At 38.8% G+C, this 20,220-nt stretch overlaps 2 protein-coding genes and 15 non-coding genes across 17 annotated transcripts; 1 reads left to right on the forward strand and 16 right to left on the reverse strand.

Annotated features, from left to right (window-relative positions):
• Positions 1–617: 617 nt before the first annotated feature.
• Positions 618–3,634, reverse strand: LOC148347765 (uncharacterized). Its single transcript, XM_088324282.1, has 3 exons — positions 2,897–3,634; positions 2,007–2,695; positions 618–630 (listed from the first exon to the last, which is right to left on the reverse strand). Exons 1-3 carry the CDS (start codon positions 3,632–3,634, stop codon positions 618–620), a joined length of 1,440 nt encoding a protein of 479 aa, XP_088180408.1.
• Positions 3,635–6,917: 3,283 nt separating this feature from the next.
• On the reverse strand, positions 6,918–6,990 carry trnat-ugu (transfer RNA threonine (anticodon UGU)). The gene has a single exon. It is a non-coding gene; the product is annotated as a tRNA-Thr (tRNA).
• Positions 6,991–7,176: 186 nt separating this feature from the next.
• On the reverse strand, positions 7,177–7,249 carry trnat-agu (transfer RNA threonine (anticodon AGU)). The gene has a single exon. It is a non-coding gene; the product is annotated as a tRNA-Thr (tRNA).
• A 286-nt stretch (positions 7,250–7,535) lies between these two features.
• trnat-agu (transfer RNA threonine (anticodon AGU)) lies at positions 7,536–7,608 on the reverse strand. The gene has a single exon. It is a non-coding gene; the product is annotated as a tRNA-Thr (tRNA).
• A 217-nt stretch (positions 7,609–7,825) lies between these two features.
• Positions 7,826–7,898, reverse strand: trnat-agu (transfer RNA threonine (anticodon AGU)). The gene has a single exon. It is a non-coding gene; the product is annotated as a tRNA-Thr (tRNA).
• A 426-nt stretch (positions 7,899–8,324) lies between these two features.
• trnat-agu (transfer RNA threonine (anticodon AGU)) lies at positions 8,325–8,397 on the reverse strand. The gene has a single exon. It is a non-coding gene; the product is annotated as a tRNA-Thr (tRNA).
• A 318-nt stretch (positions 8,398–8,715) lies between these two features.
• Positions 8,716–19,711, forward strand: pheta2 (PH domain containing endocytic trafficking adaptor 2). Its single transcript, XM_088322921.1, has 4 exons — positions 8,716–8,750; positions 9,132–9,225; positions 16,494–16,797; positions 19,102–19,711. Exons 2-4 carry the CDS (start codon positions 9,145–9,147, stop codon positions 19,506–19,508), a joined length of 792 nt encoding a protein of 263 aa, XP_088179047.1. The 5' UTR covers positions 8,716–8,750; positions 9,132–9,144; the 3' UTR covers positions 19,509–19,711.
• trnat-agu (transfer RNA threonine (anticodon AGU)) lies at positions 10,469–10,541 on the reverse strand. The gene has a single exon. It is a non-coding gene; the product is annotated as a tRNA-Thr (tRNA).
• Positions 10,762–10,834, reverse strand: trnat-agu (transfer RNA threonine (anticodon AGU)). The gene has a single exon. It is a non-coding gene; the product is annotated as a tRNA-Thr (tRNA).
• trnat-agu (transfer RNA threonine (anticodon AGU)) lies at positions 11,052–11,124 on the reverse strand. Its single transcript has one exon. It is a non-coding gene; the product is annotated as a tRNA-Thr (tRNA).
• On the reverse strand, positions 11,342–11,414 carry trnat-agu (transfer RNA threonine (anticodon AGU)). The gene has a single exon. It is a non-coding gene; the product is annotated as a tRNA-Thr (tRNA).
• trnat-cgu (transfer RNA threonine (anticodon CGU)) lies at positions 11,632–11,704 on the reverse strand. Its single transcript has one exon. It is a non-coding gene; the product is annotated as a tRNA-Thr (tRNA).
• On the reverse strand, positions 14,738–14,810 carry trnat-agu (transfer RNA threonine (anticodon AGU)). Its single transcript has one exon. It is a non-coding gene; the product is annotated as a tRNA-Thr (tRNA).
• trnat-agu (transfer RNA threonine (anticodon AGU)) lies at positions 15,020–15,092 on the reverse strand. Its single transcript has one exon. It is a non-coding gene; the product is annotated as a tRNA-Thr (tRNA).
• trnaa-agc (transfer RNA alanine (anticodon AGC)) lies at positions 15,310–15,382 on the reverse strand. The gene has a single exon. It is a non-coding gene; the product is annotated as a tRNA-Ala (tRNA).
• On the reverse strand, positions 15,602–15,674 carry trnat-agu (transfer RNA threonine (anticodon AGU)). The gene has a single exon. It is a non-coding gene; the product is annotated as a tRNA-Thr (tRNA).
• Positions 15,892–15,964, reverse strand: trnat-cgu (transfer RNA threonine (anticodon CGU)). Its single transcript has one exon. It is a non-coding gene; the product is annotated as a tRNA-Thr (tRNA).
• Positions 19,712–20,220: the final 509 nt, after the last annotated feature.

The raw sequence follows: 20,220 nt of genomic DNA on the forward strand, positions 1-20,220 counted from the left end.
AAGTGAGCAATTGGGGTGTATTTATTTGAAAAAGAAACCATTACCTTTGACAGAAATGACATAGAGACTCGCTTCCTAATTGACATTCTCTGAAATTTATGGCGGGCTGGATTAAATAATCAAAGGGCCGGACCGGCCTGCAGGCCAAATTTTTGACATGACTGGTTTAGTTGAAATGTAGAACATAGCTTGTCTTTTTTAAAATCTTTTTCTAAGCCCCATGTTTAATTTCTATATTTTGTTATCATAATAATATGAAACCTGACCTGTTGCCAGCTCCTCTAGTTTGCATTTCATTTAAGATTGGAAGCACAATGCAATCGTGTTGGCTGGCATTTTAAAACATGAGCACAACAAAAGTAAATGTACCACTAGAGGATGATGTTGTTCCTTACTTTGAGAATGACAAAATTGCATGTGATATTTTCAGGATGGCGGATTCCAGTCTGGAATGTTACAACAGTCGCTTGTCTGAGCTTCCAAACAATGTAGTGCAGGAAAGTTGTAGACTTAGTGAAGGAAACCATGTTGGTGTATCAGGAAAAGACTGCTATCACGCTGAAGGAAAAACAGATTCTGAGGAGAAGTCTGCAGAAGATACAAAGGGAGTTCTTCCTTCACTTTAGCCACCTAGGGGCAATATACATTGACTTGCAAAAGTATGATTCAAAATTAGTCTCCCTCCCGCAGTTTTTTAACAATGTGTAGGCTCATTTTTACTGTCATTTTTTGCGCTAAAGAATAGATTCAAATCAAGGTGCGAGCAAAGTTCTTTGATAAAAATGTCACCAAATATTGCAAACGAGTATTCAGTTCAGACCCCGCTGAGTGGATGGCTAGGAGGAATCCACGCCCCCTGTGTATAGTTCCGCCCATTTCTTCCACTCACCCAATCAAATTGCTCTAGTACGCAACTAGCAAGTGTTTCTGGGTGTTTAAAAAAATAGATGATTTTCATCATAAAGTGTCTCTACAATGAACATGGATTGTTTAATGAGCGTCCATATAAATGTTATATAGCGATTTACAGCCACAAAGGGATCTGTTTGTAAACTGCATTCCAAATTGTGTCGTACATATACTGGACTGAACCCTGCAAGACCAATAAATTCATTCTAAATCTATTCTAACACCTCCCCGGTAGCCTAGAGTAATTTTGCCTCAGGGGTTAATACAAGGACATCATGTGAATTAACACCTGCACTGCAGAGACTGTTGGCGTAGCAGACAGCATACTAGAGATTTTCACAGCAGTCTACACACCTCACCGACTAATATAGAATTTATCACGCGCACCCCTGCCTGGCGACAGTGTTTCACTGAGGTGGCGGTGGGAATGAACTTCATGCTTGCAGGTCTCGAATAGGATTTGGCTTTGGCATTACATAAAAACACAAAAATATGTGATCGTAATCATACACCTGCGACCAGGGGTCATCATTAATTGATTTTTGGAAAAAAAATTAATATTTAAGTGCGAAAAAATTAAAATTAATTTTTTTGCGGCAAGGCCAATTAATGGGTATTTATTGGATTTCTAGCCATTAATTGGTAATTTAATGGTATACTAGCCGTGTCAATATGGTCGAACAAACTGGTCCCTTTAATCTTTACTTTTAGTACAAAAAATATCTTCTGAGTTATTGGTGATCACATCAGCTACCGTCATGTTGGGGCTTGTTTTATAATTATAATTTGTCGATTCCTCCTAAGTTAATATGCGAATTGTCGGAACACTAACTGAGGTTAGATGAACAGTGAATGATAGAACATTCACGCCAACATTATCATGCGCAGAAAGACACCTTAGTAATAAGAGATTTTGCTATTTATTACACATTCATTTATGAACAAAAATGTGTACAACATAGAAACATCGGAGATAGTGAAAATGTTAGAGATTTTCATTAGATGAAACGATGTGGGAAACAAATTCGCTGTCCCAGAAGCGGTTGTTAGAAAACAAAAAAAGTTGGGCTTCTAGGCAATTTGTTGACAAGTTGTACCGTTCATCCGCATAGGCACGTCCGGCAGCACTGAAAAAGCGTTCTACTATGTTGGAAGTTGGCAGTATAAATGTTGTATCGATAAATTGATCAAAGGTGGGCAGCATCATGTTCAGGCGGCGCCGTTTTATCAAATTTTGGCCGAAGGCCATATCCGATGACTCATCTATTGGACTTTCATCGACCGGTGCAGTTTCGGTGACTTTGAGAGCCTCCACTGCTTGACGCTCTTTTGCCGTAAGTTGACCATGTTTTTGGTTTTGAATTTTCACAATAGCCCTCTCAAACATAGGCGCTTGAACGATTTCGGCATCGGGGCTGAGGTGATGGGCCATGGCAGGATGGGACGACATTGCAACATCAAAGAGGTACCTCGCCTCTGCGACTGTCAGATCTTCTTGCTGCAAAGTAAGCGTCAAAGAATCCAACTTGGCCAAATCACCGTTGAGTTGAGTGAGTTTATGAACATCCGCTGCGTTGAGAAGTAAATCCATCACCCTTGGGTCGGTGGTGAAAACTTCTTTTGCAAGAATTTTCTGCAGCTCGAAGAACCTGCGCACCATCTTTGCCGTGCTTGACCACCGTGTCTCATTTCTCGTCAACGGTCGAAGGTCTGTGTACTCATCCAGTAGTGCACTAAGCGTGCTGTATCTCAGGCGAGCCATCAAGGAGTTCAACTTACAGAGTACCTTAAAAAAGTAAAAGCAGGAAATAAGAAATATGCTAAATTTGAGCAGCTTAAAATCGCCTTGCGTAAAATTCCTTTGATAGAAGGCGTGGCCGCGTGGGGTATGTGAAAAAAATATTGTGGAACCGCTGTGACAGAGTGCACTCTGTCTTCAATATAGATATTGTGAGATATAAGTAAGCAGCATAGAAAAGAAGTTCACCTTTTCGTAGGGCTTCAAGAGTTCTTTGACAGCGAGGTTGAAGCGATGGGAGGCGCAGCCGACCAGAGGAACATTGCACTGCTTTGCAATGGCTTTGTTCACCTTGCAGTTGTCGCCACAAAGCGCCACCACGTTGGCCATAGACTTGCCGTACCTGCTAAGGATGTCTTCGATGAACACCAGGTGGTTTTCAGCCGTCTGTGCCTTGGGATCCAAAAGTGTTGAGAAGCCGAGGAGAGCACTTTCCCGACCGCGTGGGCTTATATACGAGGCGAAAACGCCAACGTAATAATCGGAAGAACAAGTCCATCCGTCGAATACCACCGCGAATCGGGATGGCAGATCGAAGGCGATTTTCTGTCGCACACCCTGTGTCACCAAGGCCAAATACTTCTTTAAGGTGTTTGTGCAGATTGGCTCCGTATTGCTGATGTCCCTGATGGTAGGCCGATCAACAACATTGAAAGGCTCCAGGTCGTTACAAACCAACCGCAGCCACTTGAAGATTCGTATTCCTTTTCGGCAAACGGTTGAAGGTGACGAAAGGAAATTTTCTATCGATCCAGGATTGGATGACTCCTGCTTCTTTGCATCACTTTCTTTCTGCAAGTGCTGACTTTTAATGTGGCTTTCCAAATTGCTCCAACCGGTGTTGCGCCGTTGGATGCGCTCGGCGCCACATGAGCAGCGCCATTTGCCGTTGACGACATCAATCTGTGTGAAGTACTCTCTAACCATTTTTTCCTTCGGTCCCATAACCGTGCGAAGATTACATTTAATACAGCGTAATAGTAGTGGTGTACAACATGTGCGTATGTGCATCCACGACGTACGTGCTTGAGGCAAAACGTGAGCTAATCAACAAGCCCGATTTTGTCCCGACCAATAAAAAGCTGCTTTGCAACCACACTATGTACGTACAGCTACCGTGTTTCCCCGAATATAAGGCCGGCCTTACTCCAAAATCATCGTCAAAAATTGAGGTTTTGAAATAAAAATATGTGCAAAAGTAATAAATTTTCGCTAAAAATTTCTTAGAAAAGCATTGCCGTTGTTAAATAACGTTGATATCTACGGTTTTCATAGGTAATATGAGCCTCTTATTTGCAGGAAGGTTGAATTTCATTTCTCATAAAAAGCTGGGCCTTATAATGGGGGAAACACGGTAGCTTACGCGTATGCATGCACTGTCCCGATTGTGCGTGTATGTGCCCTTGACCGCATACGAAATGCTCGCGCGGCGAGAAAATTTGCACGTTTGTTGACGCAATCGACTAACAAAAAACCCGAATATTTTCGCAATTAATGGGTCGCAAACTCACAATAATTGCTAATTATTTAAATTTTGCAATAAATGGATTTATGAATTTAAGCAACCATTCCATTAATTTTTCGCAATTAATGGCATTAATTTTTCACCAATCATTTATTGCTGACCCCTGCCTGCGACCCTAGTGAGGATAAGCAGTGCCAAAATGGATGGATGAGTATTTATGCAGCACTTTTACAGTGTTCATTTGACCTGTGAAGTGATGGGTCCCGGGGACTCGCATGCTCAAAAATCTATGGGTCCCAACAGAGATCTATGGGTCCCCAAAATTTAGTGTCATCGAGGTTGAAATTGTAAATCGGTGACAAATATATAAATAAATCTATATATTCATTCAGTTTTAATCATCACACTTAATTGGTAATACAAAGCAGTTATCACTTCAGATTTTTCAGTTCACAAAAATATTGTACATTATACAAAATAATATTGCTGAAATATTAGTCTATATATTCATGTAGTTTTAATCACTTCAGATATTTCAGTTCATATATTCTTCGTGGTTTGCTGTCCCGCCACAGTTGTAATGCCTTCTCAAGGTCTAATTGCAGCAACGGAATTTCCATAGCTAATTTGTGGTTTTCATTGTCGTTGTGCCGATCCGATGTGCTTTTCTGAAAGTTCGTATTGCGAAATGATTTATGCAATCCAGTTTTTTTGTCACGCTGGGTGCACGCATCACAGAACATGTAGCCTCCATTATCATCCTCCTCAGAGCGTCACCAGGAATATAATCGAGTCCATTTTGGCAGAAAAGTCCTTTTCTTGTTAGTATTCTTTTGTTTATTATCTTTTGTCGACTTGTTCGCTTCAAAACATGTGTTTTCCTTGCCTTTGCGGTCTTCCGAAGAATTTCTGTTTTTTCGTGCCGGAATTATTGCCGTTGTTACCACTTTCTGTGTTATGTTTCGACTTATTACCGACACTAAAGAAATGACCAATTTTTTGTTGATTTTCACCTAATACCAACTGTTTTTTACGGAGGCATACTTCTCTTTCACTCGACAACCGCCAAAACAATGACGTCATCTCGAAGCGACGAGATCTCATTTGCCGAGATCGGCACGAGACCAAAACAACAATGGCGGATCTGTCTGACGAAAGGTTTGGAGTGCGGTAAATCTTTGTTAAAAAAAAAAGTAATCGGGTAATAATGACAATTTGGTGTCAAAAAAGTTGCGTCTCGGAGACGCACGTTGATTTGAGACTATGCGTCCCCAGCAAAAAAGATGCGTCTAGGACACAGGGACGCGGGCACTGCTTTTATGAACACCCAAATACTTAAAGATGCATATATTCCAGGATCTTACTAAAGGAATATGGAAGTTTGAATTTGCGTGTGTCTGTTGGACTCTCTGTGTTTTGTGCAAAAGTTTTCTCGAGTAGATCACGTGGGACAGCTCTCAGGCAGTGGGAGGTGACCAGCTGTCTGGGGGCCGAGACAGAGGAGGTTGACGTGCCATTCTTCCGGGAACGGGAGACCAATGGGACTCAGCCAAGTGGCGGAGGAGATGCTTTGCTGAGCAATTTGGAAGAAGGAGGAGAGTCGGTTTTTGGAAGGAGAAGCGTGCAGAGATGTAGTGATTTGTGTGTTAGAAATAAATCCACTGCTGAGTGAAATGCCGGCTGCTGAGAACTTTTTATGCAGAAATGAGCGCGCAAATTGTTTGGATGAGTGGTGATTGGGAAAGGTCACAAATTGGAGTCAGGTGATTTGAATTGAAGTTTGTGTTGATTTAACAAGAAATTACGATGATTTACAATCAATACAAGGCATTAGTGCTATTCCCGGCCCAATACCTGCAATACTCTCATGATTTATAATAGAAAATGCGAAATAGAAATTAAACTAATAGAAACAATGATCCATATCAACGCTTTTTTGTACAATATTTTTCAAATATTGTTCTTGTTAATTGATTCATTTTGTGTTTTTTTGTTCATGATTGAGGCCTCAGTGAAAATTGAGTTCACTATCTCTGGCTTACAAGACCAGTGTTCAACCACTGAGCGACAAAGCCATAAAATTTCTTTAAGTGTATGTAATAAGACCACAAAAACATTAGATAAGTGCTGTTAATATGCACGTACATTTCCGTTAAAAATATACTGACTTCTACTATCCTCATACAGTTAGGGGAATCTACTTTGTAAACAGTAGGCCTTGGTAAAAATTAAACTCACAACCTCTGGATTCTTCGGGGCCACAAAAAAAACCTATGTCTGCAACCAGTCTATACATACAATAAAAGATAATTTTCTCTATGTGTAAAGATCCTCCAGTGTTTGCACGACTCATAGTTTTGAACATGCATAGTGTTGTTCATTACAAAATGGAAGGACAGAAGGCCTTAACAATGCATATATTCCACGATTTTACAATAAATTATTATCAATACAAGGCATTTGTGTCATTCCCATTATCTGCAATACTCATAACTTGTTGTTTCCTGGACCAGTGAGTCAAACATTGAGCCACAAGACCTCAAGAAAAAAAATCAAAAATATCTGTCATAAAGTCCTAAAGTATACAAAGAAAACCAAGTTGGTTCATTTTTATCCAAAGATCCTCCAATCTAATTTTTGTTCCCCTCTTGATGAACTTCTCTAAATGTGCACCTATAATTTCCTTAAAGTTATACCGAATTAAAGATAATTATTAGATAAAATGATGTAACAATAACAGACAAAAGGCCTTGATGAGAATTGAACTCACAACCTCTAGTTTACAGGACCAGCGCTCTGACCATTGAGCAACAAGGCCACTGAAATTTAGAAATTTCTGCATTAAATTTTGTAAAATAGACATTTAAATCCTCCAATCTTAAATCCCCCTCATAATGGTCTTCTCTGGATGGACACCTACAGTTTCTTTAGAGGGACATTATGAAGAAACGACGCGTCCAATGAGCATTTTGGTACTATTTGATGACCTCCATTTGAAGAAATTAGGCCTTGATGAGAATTGAACTCATAACCTCTGGTTTACTAGACCAGCGCTCTAACCATTGAGCTACAAGGCCACAGAAAACTTTGAATATCTGCAATATAGCTAAAATATACATGGAAAAAACAAGAGCTACAAGGCCACAGAATGACTAGGATATCTGCAATAAACCTCTAAAATATAAATGGAAAACCAAAGTCTTAATAAATATGTGGAAATCCTCTAATCTTAATTCCCCCTCATGATCGTCTTCTTTGGATGCACACCTACAGTTTAATAAGAGGAACACTATGGAGGAATGTAATGTCCAAAGATATTCTTGCATTTTAGTACCAAATGATAACCTCTAGGTTGAAGACCACAAGCCTTGATGAGAATTGAACTCACAAACACTGGTTTACTAGACCAGCGCTCTGACCATTGAGCTATAAGACCACTGAAATCTGGGATTTTCTGCATTAAATATGTAAAATAGACATTTACAACCAAATTAAAGATGCTTGTGGAAATCCTCCAATCTTAATTTCCCCTTATAACGGTCTTCTCTGGATGGACACCGACAGTTTCTTTAGAGGTACACTATGCAGAAACAAAATGTCTGGTGACATCCTTGCATTCTGGTACCAATTGATGATCTCCATTTGAAGACAATAGGCCTTGATGAGAATTGAACTCATAACTTCTGGTTTACTAGACCAGCGCTCTGACCATTGAGCTACAAGGCCACAGATAACTAGGAAGATTTGCAATAAATCTCTAAAATATAAATGGAAGTTAAACATGTGCGTAGACCTTCTCATCCTATTTCTGCTGCCTTCTTAATAAAATACTGTGTCTATGCACCTACATTTTCTTTAGAGATATACTATGCAGATAATCATGCATTTCGGTACCAATTGATGACCTCCAGCTTGAAGACAATAGGCCTTGATAAGAATTGAAATCATAATCTCTAGTTTACTAGACCAGCGCTCTAACCATTAAGCTACAAGGCCACAGAAAAATTCAAATATCTTAAATAGAGCTAAAATATTCGTGGGAAACCAAGATAATATGTAAATGGAGATCCTCCATTCTAATTATTATCCCTATCACAGTGACCTTCTCGAAACCTATAGTTCCTTTGGATTCATTGAAGACCTCAACACAATAGGCCTTGATGAGAATTGAACTCATAACCTCTGGTTTACTAGACCAGCGCTCTGACCATTGAGCTACAAGACCACAGAAAAACCCAAATATCTGTAATAAATCTCTAAAATTTACGGAAACCAAAATTAAACACACTAATTCCCCCCTCATAATGGTCTTTTCTGGATGTGCACCTATGGTTTCCTCAGAGGTATACAGTATCTACACGAAATGTTCAATTACTGTATTTGTCTTTTTATTGAATTTGAATTCGCTCATGTTATCAACTCAGTAGTTACAACCCGGAACAAAAAAAAATATTTAAGAAAATATAAAATAATAATAAAAACTAAAACCAATAATAACAATGTTATTAGCAAAGGTACAACCCGGAAGTGATTAACACACGCCTCCTGGCAAAACAGACACTTTCGTGCTTCACACAGGTGAGTATCGGTAAAAAATTTCCAATAAACTTTTTAAAAACAAGACTCTAAAATTGTGTATTGTTATCAGAACGCTGATAAATTAACGTTCACCCACATTCTAAATAGTTTTTAAGTTGTTCTTCGTGTGCCTAGGAAACTCGCCTTTTTGACAAAGCGTCGAAATGGCGATGTTTCTTAACAACGGTCAAAGTCATCATTTTGTTTCAAAATGAACAGTCTAAATTGTCTCTTTTGTGAAAAAACAACAACCCCAAAGAACATTAAATAAATGGGGAAACACTCGTTGAAAAACGGAAAAGAGTAAATTCCGGTTTCACAGCCTGTGTATTTCTCTTTTTTTTCTCGAAAGTTTTGTAATGCTCGTTCGTGTTTCGACAGGTCCAGTGATGAAATGAAGATAGATGAGAAAGTCGTTTCTTATTTTGAATCTTGCAACTCGCCGGTGGACAAAGAAGGTTATCTCTACAAAAAGGTAAACGTTTTGTCCATTTAGATTTCTTCTAATGTGTTCATTTTGGTCATAAAAACTGCTATAGCAGTGGTGCCAATCATGCTGTCTCTCTCTAACTTGTTCATTTTTTTACTCTTTCTTTGTCTTCCTCTCTCTGTGTCTCATTTCTCCCTTTCCCTCGCTCTTTATCTCTTTCTCTCTCCCTCTGAGTCTTTTTTTTCTCTCCTCCTCCCTTTTGTCTTCTCTTCTCTTTCTCTCCGTCTCTTTCTATGTCTCTCTTTTATCGCTTTCACTTTCTCTTTTCTCTTTTTGACTTGTTATCTCAAGTTTGACTTTATTATACCAAAAGCGATCAAGGGATCCCAGTTCGAATCCCGGCTTGTCCGTGTTACATGTCGAAGTGTCCTTGGGTAAGAGACTGAACCCCTAATGCCCCCAATAAGCAGGTTAGCGTCTTACATGGCTGCTATACAAGGCCGCTATTGGGAATTGTGGAGCACATTGTAAAGTGCTTTGGGAAGTCATTGACTTGAGACGCACTATATAAATGCAGATCATTTAATTTCATTTCATTTTTCTCTTTTTTTTCTCTTTCTCCCTTTGTATATCTTTCTTTTCCTTGATCACCTTAATTTATTTCCCTCTGTCTTTCTCTAGGTCTTTCTCTTTTTCACTTTCTTTCTCTCTGTCTCTTTCTCCCTTTCTCTCTTTTTCTTTCTCAAGACAGCTAACTTTTAGCAGCTCAATGCATTGAAAATAAATTCATCAATTAAATCGGACTCTGGTGATCACTAGCCGGTGCTTCGTGGATTGTTACTGTATCCAGGTGGCGACTGAGGTGGCATCGGGAGAGAAGGTAGCAATAGCTGCAGGTCCGGCCTTTTGTTATTCCCAGGCTAACAACTTCATTAAGCCACACCTGTCGAGTCTGTATCTCCCCAAAGCCAGATTTATTTCCCATGAAATGGGACAGAATGTTTTGGTGAGAACTAAATTTACAATCTCTGGTTTTGGTTTACTTGACCATCACTCTTACAATTGAGCTACAAGGCCACAGAAAATTTTCTGTATCTGAAATAAAACTCTAAAACATACATAAACAACCAAGTTTCTCAAATTGTATGTAAAGATCCTGTAAACTATTTTTTCTTCCCCTCATAGTAAAGATTTTGAGAGCATCTATAATTTCTATAAAGTTATAGTACCCTAAAGAGAAATATGATTCTATTTTTACAATACAGGACTACTTTGAATCCTCTATTTAGAGCCTTGATGAGAGTCGAACTCACAACCGCTGGTTTACTAGCCCAGCACTCTTACCATTGAGCTACAAGGCCAAAGAAAGCCTAGAATATCTGCAATAAAATTATTTTTAAAAATGCATGGAAAACCAAGACACCACTATGTGGAGATCTGCCCATCATATTTTTGTTCTCCTCAAATTGATCTTCTCTGGATGTGCACTTATTGATTCGTCAGAGATAGAATTTCAAAGGTATGTTTTCAATGACATTCTTATATCATATAAATGGTTGATGACCTCAGCATAAAGATGATAGGCCTTGATGAGAATTAAACTCATAACCTCTGGTTTACTAGACCAGCGCTCTGACCATTGAGCTACAAGGCCACAGATAGCTAGGAAGAATTGCAATAAATCTCTAAAATATACATGGCAAACCAAATTAGACACAAATGTGGAGAGCCTCTAATCTTAATTCCCCCTCATAATGGTCTTCACTGGATGTACACCTACAGTTTCTTTAGATGTACACTTTGGAGAAATAAAATGTCCAATGACATGCTTGCATTTTGGTACCAATTGATGACCTCCACTTGAAGACATTAGGCCTTGATGAGAATTGAACTCATAACCTCTAGTTTACTAGACCAGCGCTCTGACCATTGAGCTACAAGGCCACAGATAACTAGGAAGATTTGCGATAAATCTCTAAAATATACATGGGAAACCAAATTAGACACAAATGTGGAGATCCTCTAATCTTAATTCCCCCTCATAATGGTCTTCTCTGGATGTACACCTACAGTTTCTTTAGAGGTACACTATCAAAAAATGAAATGTCCATTGAAATTCCTGCTTTTTAGTACCAATTGATGACCTCCACTTGAAGACAATAGGCCTTGATGAGAATTGAACTCATAACCTCTGGTTTACTAGACCAGCGCTCTGACCATTGAGCTACAAGACCACTGAAATGTCAGATTTTCTGCATTAAATTTGTAAAATAGACATTTAAAACCAAATTAAACATGCTTGTGGAAATCCTCCAAACCTAATTCCCCCTCATAATGGTCTTCTCTGGATGTACACCTACAGTTTCTTTAGAAGTACAATATCAAAAAATAAAATGTCTAATGACATTCCGGCCTTCAAGTACCAATTGATGACCTCATCTTGAAGACAGTAGGCCTTGATGAGAATTGAACTCATAACCTTTGGTTTACGAGACCAGCGCTCTGACCATTGAGCTACAAGGCTACAGAGACCTAAGAAGATTTGCAATAAATCTCTAAAATATACATGACAAACCAAATTAGACACAAATGACTTGGTCTCGTACATCAATTTCTACACCCCTGATATTTTGGCAGTTACAGAAACTTGGTACGCCGCTGGTGACACAGGGCCAACTATAGAGAAATATCAGACCATTAGAACTGACCGTAAAAATGCCCAACATGGAGGAGTTTTGCTCATGGTTTCTCATGGTATAACTGTGTTTTCTGTCGCTAATTATCAATTCGATAGAATTGAGTTATTGAGATGTGATGTTCTTATTTCTGGGGTGAAGCTGAGAATAGTGCTTGTATATCGCTCTGGTCTGAGCTCTTTTCAGGCCAACGTCGCTATGTTCGAACATCTGAATTCTATTTTTGATACTAAATTGCAAATTCTACTTATGGGTGATTTTAACTTTCCTGACCTTCACCACAGTTTTCTTCAAAATTATGATACTAATCTAACTTCAATGTTCAAAAACTTGGTTTCAAATGCAGGTTTCTTTCAGCATGTCAATAAACCAACCAGGGGGTCCAACGTATTAGACCTTGTGTTTTCCACTGACAGATATCTGATTAAAAACATTGACGTTGGGCCGAGTTACTCTACCAGTGATCACGATTCTGTTACTTTCCAACTTAACCTGGCTCTTAAAAAAGACACCGCTGCTCAGAACTACATAAATTTTAAAGACTGTGATCTACATGGCATGAGATACTTTCTGTCTAGTGTCAACTGGTACCTCTTATTTGATAATTGTGGGAATATTGAAGAAATGAGGGCAATATTTAAATCTGTTGTTTACACTTTGATATCTGTATACGTACCCTCAGTTGCTGTTACACCTCACGTCAACCGTGATATAGCTGAATTGCATAGGCGAAAGCAGTTTATTCACAAGCTTTATAAACGTGATCAGTTGGCATACTTGGAAAGTTATCAAGATGCTTCAAGGGAACTGCGGAGGGCCATCAGGCGGGAAAGGGTGGCTGAGGAAAATAAAGTTTTAGGGGCTAATAGTACTCGTAAATTATTTTCATACATCAACCGTAAACTAATTTCTAGGGCATCTATTCCCAACCTGAAGGCATCTGACGGTACCGTTGCTACAGATAATGCTGACAATGTCCGTATATTAAATGATCAGTATGCCAGTGTTTTTGGTCGTGACAATGGTGTTTCACCCGACTTTCCCAGCAGAACTTCAGCTGTTCTAAATTCTGTGGAACTTTCAAAGGAGTTAATTCATAGATACTTGACAAAACTTCCCAGCAAATTTTCAGCCGGCCCTGACAAAATTCCAAATTTCTTGCTTAAAAAGCTAGCTGACTTTTTATGTGAACCATTATTTTACCTGTTCTCTAGATCTTTTGAGGATTCACAGCTGCCTGAGGACTGGCTTAGTGCTATTGTCATACCGATTTTTAAAGGGGGGAGCACAACAAGTGCAGCCAACTATAGACCAGTTAGCTTGACTAGCTGCGTCTGTAAAGTGTTTGAGAAAATTATCTCAGATGCCATATGGAAATTTATACAGGAGCACAATCTTTTTACGTTTAAACAACATGGGTTTAGGTCCGGACATTCTACCATGACTAACTTAATAGCTCATTTGAATAATATTACCAGTATGTTTTTTGTTCACAATGGCTGGTCATGTTGTTTACTTAGACTTTTGCAAGGCTTTTGATAAAGTGTCTCATAACAAGCTTTTACAAAAACTGAAATGCTATGGTATTAGGGGAAAACTGCTTGAATGGATAACAGCATATTTGTCAAATCGTAAACAATGCGTAAAAATTGATGATGTTCTTTCAGCGTGGTCGGAAGTTTGTAGTGGGGTACCGCAGGGCTCAGTACTAGGACCATTATTATTTCTGTTTTTTGTGAACGACCTACCTGAGGCCATTCAAAGTAGTGACATCTCAGTTTTTGCCGATGATGCTAAACTGTCGGCTTTCTTACCAAAAACCCAGGTTACTGGAACAATTGATTCTCTCCAAAATGACATTAAATCAGTTTTTCTTTGGTCCGAAAAGTGGCAACTGCAATTATCATCTCATAAATGCTTAGCACAGTCGTTTTTACATGGTTCTGCTCCGCTGTATAACATTAATGATCATGATTTGCATGTTGTTACTGAACATAAGGATCTGGGTGTCACTCTTACTTCAAACTTAAAGTTTATCACGCATATCGCCAAAATTACCAACAAAGCCAATAACATAGCATCAAACATTTACAAAAACTTTTACAACAAGAACCCAGCATTCTTAGTTCGAATGTTTTGCGTTTATGTTAGACCCGGGTTAGAATATAACAGCGTTGTGTGGAACCCTTACTTACTCAAGGACATTAACCTACTGGAAGGAGTTCAACGACGGTATACGAAGCGGATACCTGGGATGCACAGCTTGTCATATCCGGAAAGACTACAAAGACTGAACTTGGACTTTTTGGAGCTCCGTAGAATTCGATTTGATTTAATTTTTGTGTTCAAAGTACTGCATGGAATGATCGATGTGCCTTTTGATCATTTTTTTGAGTTCTGTCGTGTTGATGGTTTACGTGGTCACAGATATAAGTTACGGGTGCCTAGACCTACCAGCAACTTGCATGGAAACTTTATTTCTTTCAGGATACCAAAAATTTGGAATTTTTTGCCTGACCGGGTTATTAGTGCAAATACGGTGCAAACCTTTAAGCAAGGGTTGGCAGAAACAGATCTGTCAAATTTCCTTAGGGGAGGGGGCGTAAGGTGACCATATTTGGCCATGCTCACTCTCAGCATTAGTTTTCTTTTTGTGTCATGTTTTGATTAATGTATCCAACAATACCTTCAATAAACATTTCATTTCAAATGTGGAGATCCTCTAATCTTAATTCCCCCTCATAATGGTCTTCACTGGATCTACACCTACAGTTTCTTTAGATGTACACTTTGGAGAAATAAAATGTCCAATTACATTCTTGCATTTTGGTACCAATTGATGACCTCAACTTGAAGACAATAGGCCTTGATGAGAATTGAACTCATAACCTCTGGTTTACTAGACCAGCGCTCTGACCATTGAGCTACAAGGCCACAGATAACTAGGAAGATTTGCAGAAAATCTCTAAAATATACATGGCAAACCAAATTATACACAAATGTGGAGATCCTCTAATCTTGATTCCCTCTCATAATGGTCTTCTCTGGATGTACACTTACAGTTTCTTTGGAGGTACACTATGGATAAACAAAATGTCTAATTACATTCTTGCATCAATTGATGACCTCCACTTGAAAAAGATAGGCCTTGATGAGAATTGAACTCATAACCTCTGGTTTACTAGACCAGCTCTCTGACCATTGAGCTACAAGGCCTCTGAAAGCTAGGAATCTCTGCGTTAAATTTGTTAAATAGACATTTAAAACCAAATTAAACTTGCTTGCCGAAATCCTCCAAACTTAATTCCCCCTCATAATGGTCCTCTCTGGATGTACACCTACAGTCTCTGTAGAGGTGTACTATGGAGAAATGAAATATCCAATGACATTCCTGCAACTTGGTATTAATTGATGACCTCCACTTAAAGAAAATAGGCCTTGATGGGAATTGAACTCATAACCTCTGGTTTGCTAGACCAGCGCTCTGACCGTTGAGCTACAAGGCCACAGAAAACTTGGAATATTTGCAACAAATCTCTTAAATATACATGGCAAACCAAATTACACACAAATGCCGTGATCCTCTAATCTTAATTCCCCTTTATAATTGTCGTTTCTGGATGTACACCTACAGTTTCTCTAGAGGTACACCATGAATAAATAAATTGTCCAATATAACAGTCTTGCATTTTGGTACCAACTGATGACCGCCACTTGAAGACAATAGGCCTTGATGAGAATTGAACTCATAACCTCTGGTTTACTAGACCAGCGCTCTGACCATTGAGCTACAAGGCCACAGATAACTAGGAAGATTTGCAGAAAATCTCTAAAATATACATGGCAAACCAAAGCATACACAAATGTGGAGATCCTCTAATCTTGATTCCCTCTCATAATGGTCTTCTCTGGATGTACACCTACAGTTTCTTTAGAGGTACACTTTGGAGAAATAAAATGTCCAATGACTTTCTTGCATTTTGGTACCAATTGATGATCTCCATTTGAAGACAATAGGCCTTGATGAGAATTGAACTCATAACCTCTGGTTTACGAGACCAGCGCTCTACCCATTGAGCTACAAGGCCACAGATAATTGCGAGTATTTCGCAATAAATCTCTAAAATATACACGCCTGTAGGTTCTTTAGAGTTATAATGTTTTTAAGTTATTTTACAAATGATACTCTTACACTATTGTGTTAATTCCTGATCTCAGTTCAGAGATGATCGGTCTTGATGAGAATTGAACTCATGTCCTCTGATCTACTGGGCTGGCACCCTAACCATTGAGCTACAAGCCCACAACGAACTGAATTACTTTATTTGTACATCCGTTAGTTTGTCGCTATAGTATACACAGTCGGTGAGGACTTCATCTCTTGTTAGGTTTGATCCTTGGGTCGTCTTATGAAGGGGTGACGATACATTGCGGATTTTCACTTTCCACAGGGGGGTTCTGGTCCCCATTAACTGAGATAACCAAGGGATTACTGTCTAACTAAACGAATGACTAACGACGTAGAATTCTGCAAACACGAAATTTAATTCAAATCTGCAACGTTCAAACGTCTACATTTCCCGTTGCACGAGACTAACTGCCCGCATTGTCCCATAGGGTGACATCAGACCTTCCTATCACAAACGCTGGTTTGTTCTGAAGGGTAACCTCCTCTTCTACAAGGACCACCCGGATGACCGCGACCCGGTGGGAGTCATCGTTTTGGAGGGCTGCACTGTCCAACTCTGCGAGTCCGAGGAGCAGTTTGCTTTTTCCTTGGTGTGGAGTGACGCGGGCCTTCGCCCGTACAAGTTTGCCGCCGAGGACCAGGCGGGTCAAGAGAGCTGGTTAAAGGCCCTGCTCTCGGCCAACCACAGCTACTTGTCCTTGCTCGTGATGGACCTGGAGAAGAAGTACAAAGGTGAGGCACACCTGCCGATTACTATTTTGCTTCGAGTATCAACAGGGTTCGTACGGGTGCTTGAAATCCTGGGAATTATTTGGATTTTAAAGTGATGTTTTCATGGATTAAAAAGTGCTTGATGTGCTTGTAAATGCTTGAAATTGTTGCCATTAGGGCCGAAACAACAAATTGTAGGCAACTTATTTGATCATCGATTCATCATGTCACATGATTTACGAGCCACCAAGCACGTTAAAGCAATTTGAATAAGTGCACCCAATTTCCTTGAGGGTTGTAGTGCTAATTTGGTTGGGGAGAAGGCGCCTCAAGACCAACTATCTTCATTTTTTTTAATGCTTTTTTCATTGAACATCATTTCTAAACATTATGGTATTAGTCAAACACTGCAACGTTAAGAATTTTCAATGAAACAAAGTTCTGCAGAAATTTTGGAAAAAAAAACCTGAAAATAAAATAAAGTAAAAAGGAAAATAATAAAGATGACATGTTTAACTCAACACAAGGGGAAGATTCTTGTATATCATTTGCATATTTATTATATTTAAATATTTAACCCAAAAACAAATTTGTTGACAGAATTTTGAAAATAGGGTTTACATAGATTTTTTTGTGGATAAAGCATTTAGCTACATATAAAATAAAATTGATTGCCCTTTCTTTATTTTTATTTACAATAAGTCCAAACATAATATAATCTTTGGATAAGGTGCATACATTTTTATGTTTTAAAAAAAAGTTATTTTACACAAACTTAAATTTTTTGTTTTGTATATTATTTTCTGTTGGTTTTCATTACCGAAATAAATGATAAAATACACGACAAAAAATATTCAGAAATCAACATATGACTAAAATAACTGACAAATAAACAAAATAAATACGGGAATTAATGAATGGTAAAATACCGAAAGAAATAAATGACAAAATAATTGAAAAAATACGACAACATAAAACACAAGATAAATATACCAAAAAATAAATGACAAAATGCATACATAAAAGAATAAACTTCATATACATTATATATTTAGGTTTTGTGTGCTCAGTTTTTTACACGGCATGTATTTGCATTCTTCCTTGTGCTTTGTAGCACTCGTTTTCGGTTGCACGACACCGTACAGCGACATCTTCTTGTTGTATATTACATACTGTCCTTTTATAGGGACTGTGTGGAATAATTAGTAACTCCAAGTGGTACAAAAACATAAAAATAATCATTGATTTGATTAGTCAAGTCACATTTATTTGTATAGACTTTTATCACAATATGTCAATGTCAAATAAAAACAAACAAAACTGAACACATTTTAATTAAAGAGACATTGTGTAATATTTAGTGCTTTCTAGTTGTCCAAAATTTTTCTGTAAAAAATGTGATTTGAATAATTGGTAAAAATACCGGTACATAAACTATCATTTTAATGTTCATCTTTATAAATATTCATAGGTTGATAAAATTGCATTTCTTTTACACAGCAGAATCCAAACCTAGTAGTCGCCCCCATGTTTGTCTGTCATCTTGCTGCCACGCTGTGTTTATTTGGTTTGCATTAGACGAGCGGTGTCAAACTCATTGTAACTCGGGGGCCACACGATAGAACAAACATTCTGTCAGGGGCCGGACTAGTAGATCAAAGAGAAAGAAAAAATGAGATAAAGAAATAAGAAAAAGAGGGAGGGAAAAGGAGAGAGGGCAGGAGAAAGAAAGAGAGAGAGGGAGAGAGCGCGAGAAACAAAAGAGAAGTCATGAGAGAGGGGGAAAGAAAGGGAGAGGAAGAAAGAAAGCCAAAGAGAATTAGAAAGACAGTGGGGGAAAAAAGAGAAAAGAAAGCACAAAGGGTAGGAAGAGAGAAAGAGAAAAGAGAGAAAATGAAAAAAGGAAATTCGAGTAAAATAAGTTTAAAAAGACACAGAGAGAGAAGGAGACAAAGAGCAACAAAGGAAGAAAAAAAGAGAGACACGGAGAGTGAAAGAGACAGAGAGTTGGAGAAAAGGGGTGGAAAAGAGAGAGAGAGAGAAATAAATACAAGTACAGAGTCTTTGTGAGAGGCACCTGGCTTTGGCAACATCAAGTTGACATATTTCAACCTGCAGCTTGTTTTTCTCTTGCGCTTCTCTGGTTGTTGTCTCGCGGGCCGGATTCAATCCCTTAGCGGGCCTGATCTGGCCTGTTTGACACCTGTGCATTAGACGATACAATACCATCTAGTGGTCAAATATTGCACACTGTCCCTTTCAGCAATGTCTCATGGAGACTTGAACTTGGTCATTAAACGTTTTCTTCTTTCGTTGTCCCTTAAGAAACATTAGACGCCTTGTTCAGCGATCCAGCCAACGGGGGAGCCCCGAATTCGCTCCTGCAACCGAGCCCCAAGTTGTCCACGTTGACCAGACAACCTGTAGGGGCCCCGGGGCCCGCAGGCCCCAGCGCCGCGCTACGAACTCCGCCCATCAGCCTCAAATCTGCCATCAAGCGCTCCCCCAAACCGTGGCGGAAGAGGACCGCTAACGTGACCCCGATCAACGGCCCGGCTACGCCCTCCGAAGATTGGACTGCGGTGCGTTCGGGCGCCCAGGAGGAATTCAGTAAATTGCACGAGGAATTCGGAAAGGAAGTCAAGGACCTGATTGCCGACTGGTCGAGAAACGGACGAGGCGGCCATGCCGCGCTGGGTGAAAACTTGATAGACTTGAGTAGTTTTGAGTGAAAAGGTCCTGAAATCTCATTTCAACTATTCAAATGTAAAAAAAATGTTTTTGTTTTGTTATACCCCAGTGTTCACCAACCTTTTTAAAGCTGAGAGCTACTTTTTTTTGGTTACTAATTAGTTTATTACACAAATGTCAGCCAGCTTGCTCCTAAGGGTACCACATAAAAAACGAAATTTTGCAAAAGGCTGGGCAAAAAATAGTTTGTATTCTTCCTTGTACTATTTTGCATTTATCACTCAACACAATACAGCAACATGCAGTGGTCAAATAATATGCACTCTCCCTTTAAGACCCCTTATGTTCGAGACGGTCAAATACTCCTACCCCATTGGCAAAAAATATTACCAAGTTTAAGTGTTTTCCTTTTTGTATTTGTAACTTATTTTTTACCTTAAAAGTTGATATTTTAAATACAGAAAATATACATGAAATCGATTTTAATTGTCATTTGCTGCTATCCTGTGATATGTTTGACATTGACAGCTACCTGTGGTGGTCAAAGAGTTGAAATTGAACACTGCATAAATTATAAAATGAATCTACATTGTTAAAAGTTATTTATGAGCATTTTAGTACTATGTTTGGACTCATTTAAAAGATAATCGAATTGACTGGTCTTTTTTGTCATCGTATGAAACAAAATTAGCCAAAGTCCAGGGAAGAGAAAAAACTGCCCTGATTGATTGACAAAAATATTTACATTGTAAT

The sequence above is a fragment of the Urocampus carinirostris genome, chromosome 19 (assembly GCF_059441175.1).
Source record: "Urocampus carinirostris isolate Australia breed hairy pipefish chromosome 19, RoL_Ucar_1.0, whole genome shotgun sequence".
Taxonomy (NCBI): domain Eukaryota; kingdom Metazoa; phylum Chordata; class Actinopteri; order Syngnathiformes; family Syngnathidae; genus Urocampus; species Urocampus carinirostris.

Bases quoted from the DNA above. Each gene is read 5' to 3' on its own strand.
- pheta2 (XM_088322921.1), top strand. From the start codon at position 9,145: ATGAAGATAGATGAGAAAGTCGTTTCTTATTTTGAATCTTGCAACTCG. The intron at 9,226-16,493 runs GTAAACGTTTTG...ATTGTCCCATAG, and splicing joins AAGGTTATCTCTACAAAAAG to GGTGACATCAGACCTTCCTA. The intron at 16,798-19,101 runs GTGAGGCACACC...TTGTCCCTTAAG, and splicing joins CCTGGAGAAGAAGTACAAAG to AAACATTAGACGCCTTGTTC.
- LOC148347765 (XM_088324282.1), bottom strand. From the start codon at position 3,634: ATGGTTAGAGAGTACTTCACACAGATTGATGTCGTCAACGGCAAATGG. The intron at 2,696-2,896 runs GTGAACTTCTTT...TACTTTTTTAAG, and splicing joins TCTTGAAGCCCTACGAAAAG to GTACTCTGTAAGTTGAACTC.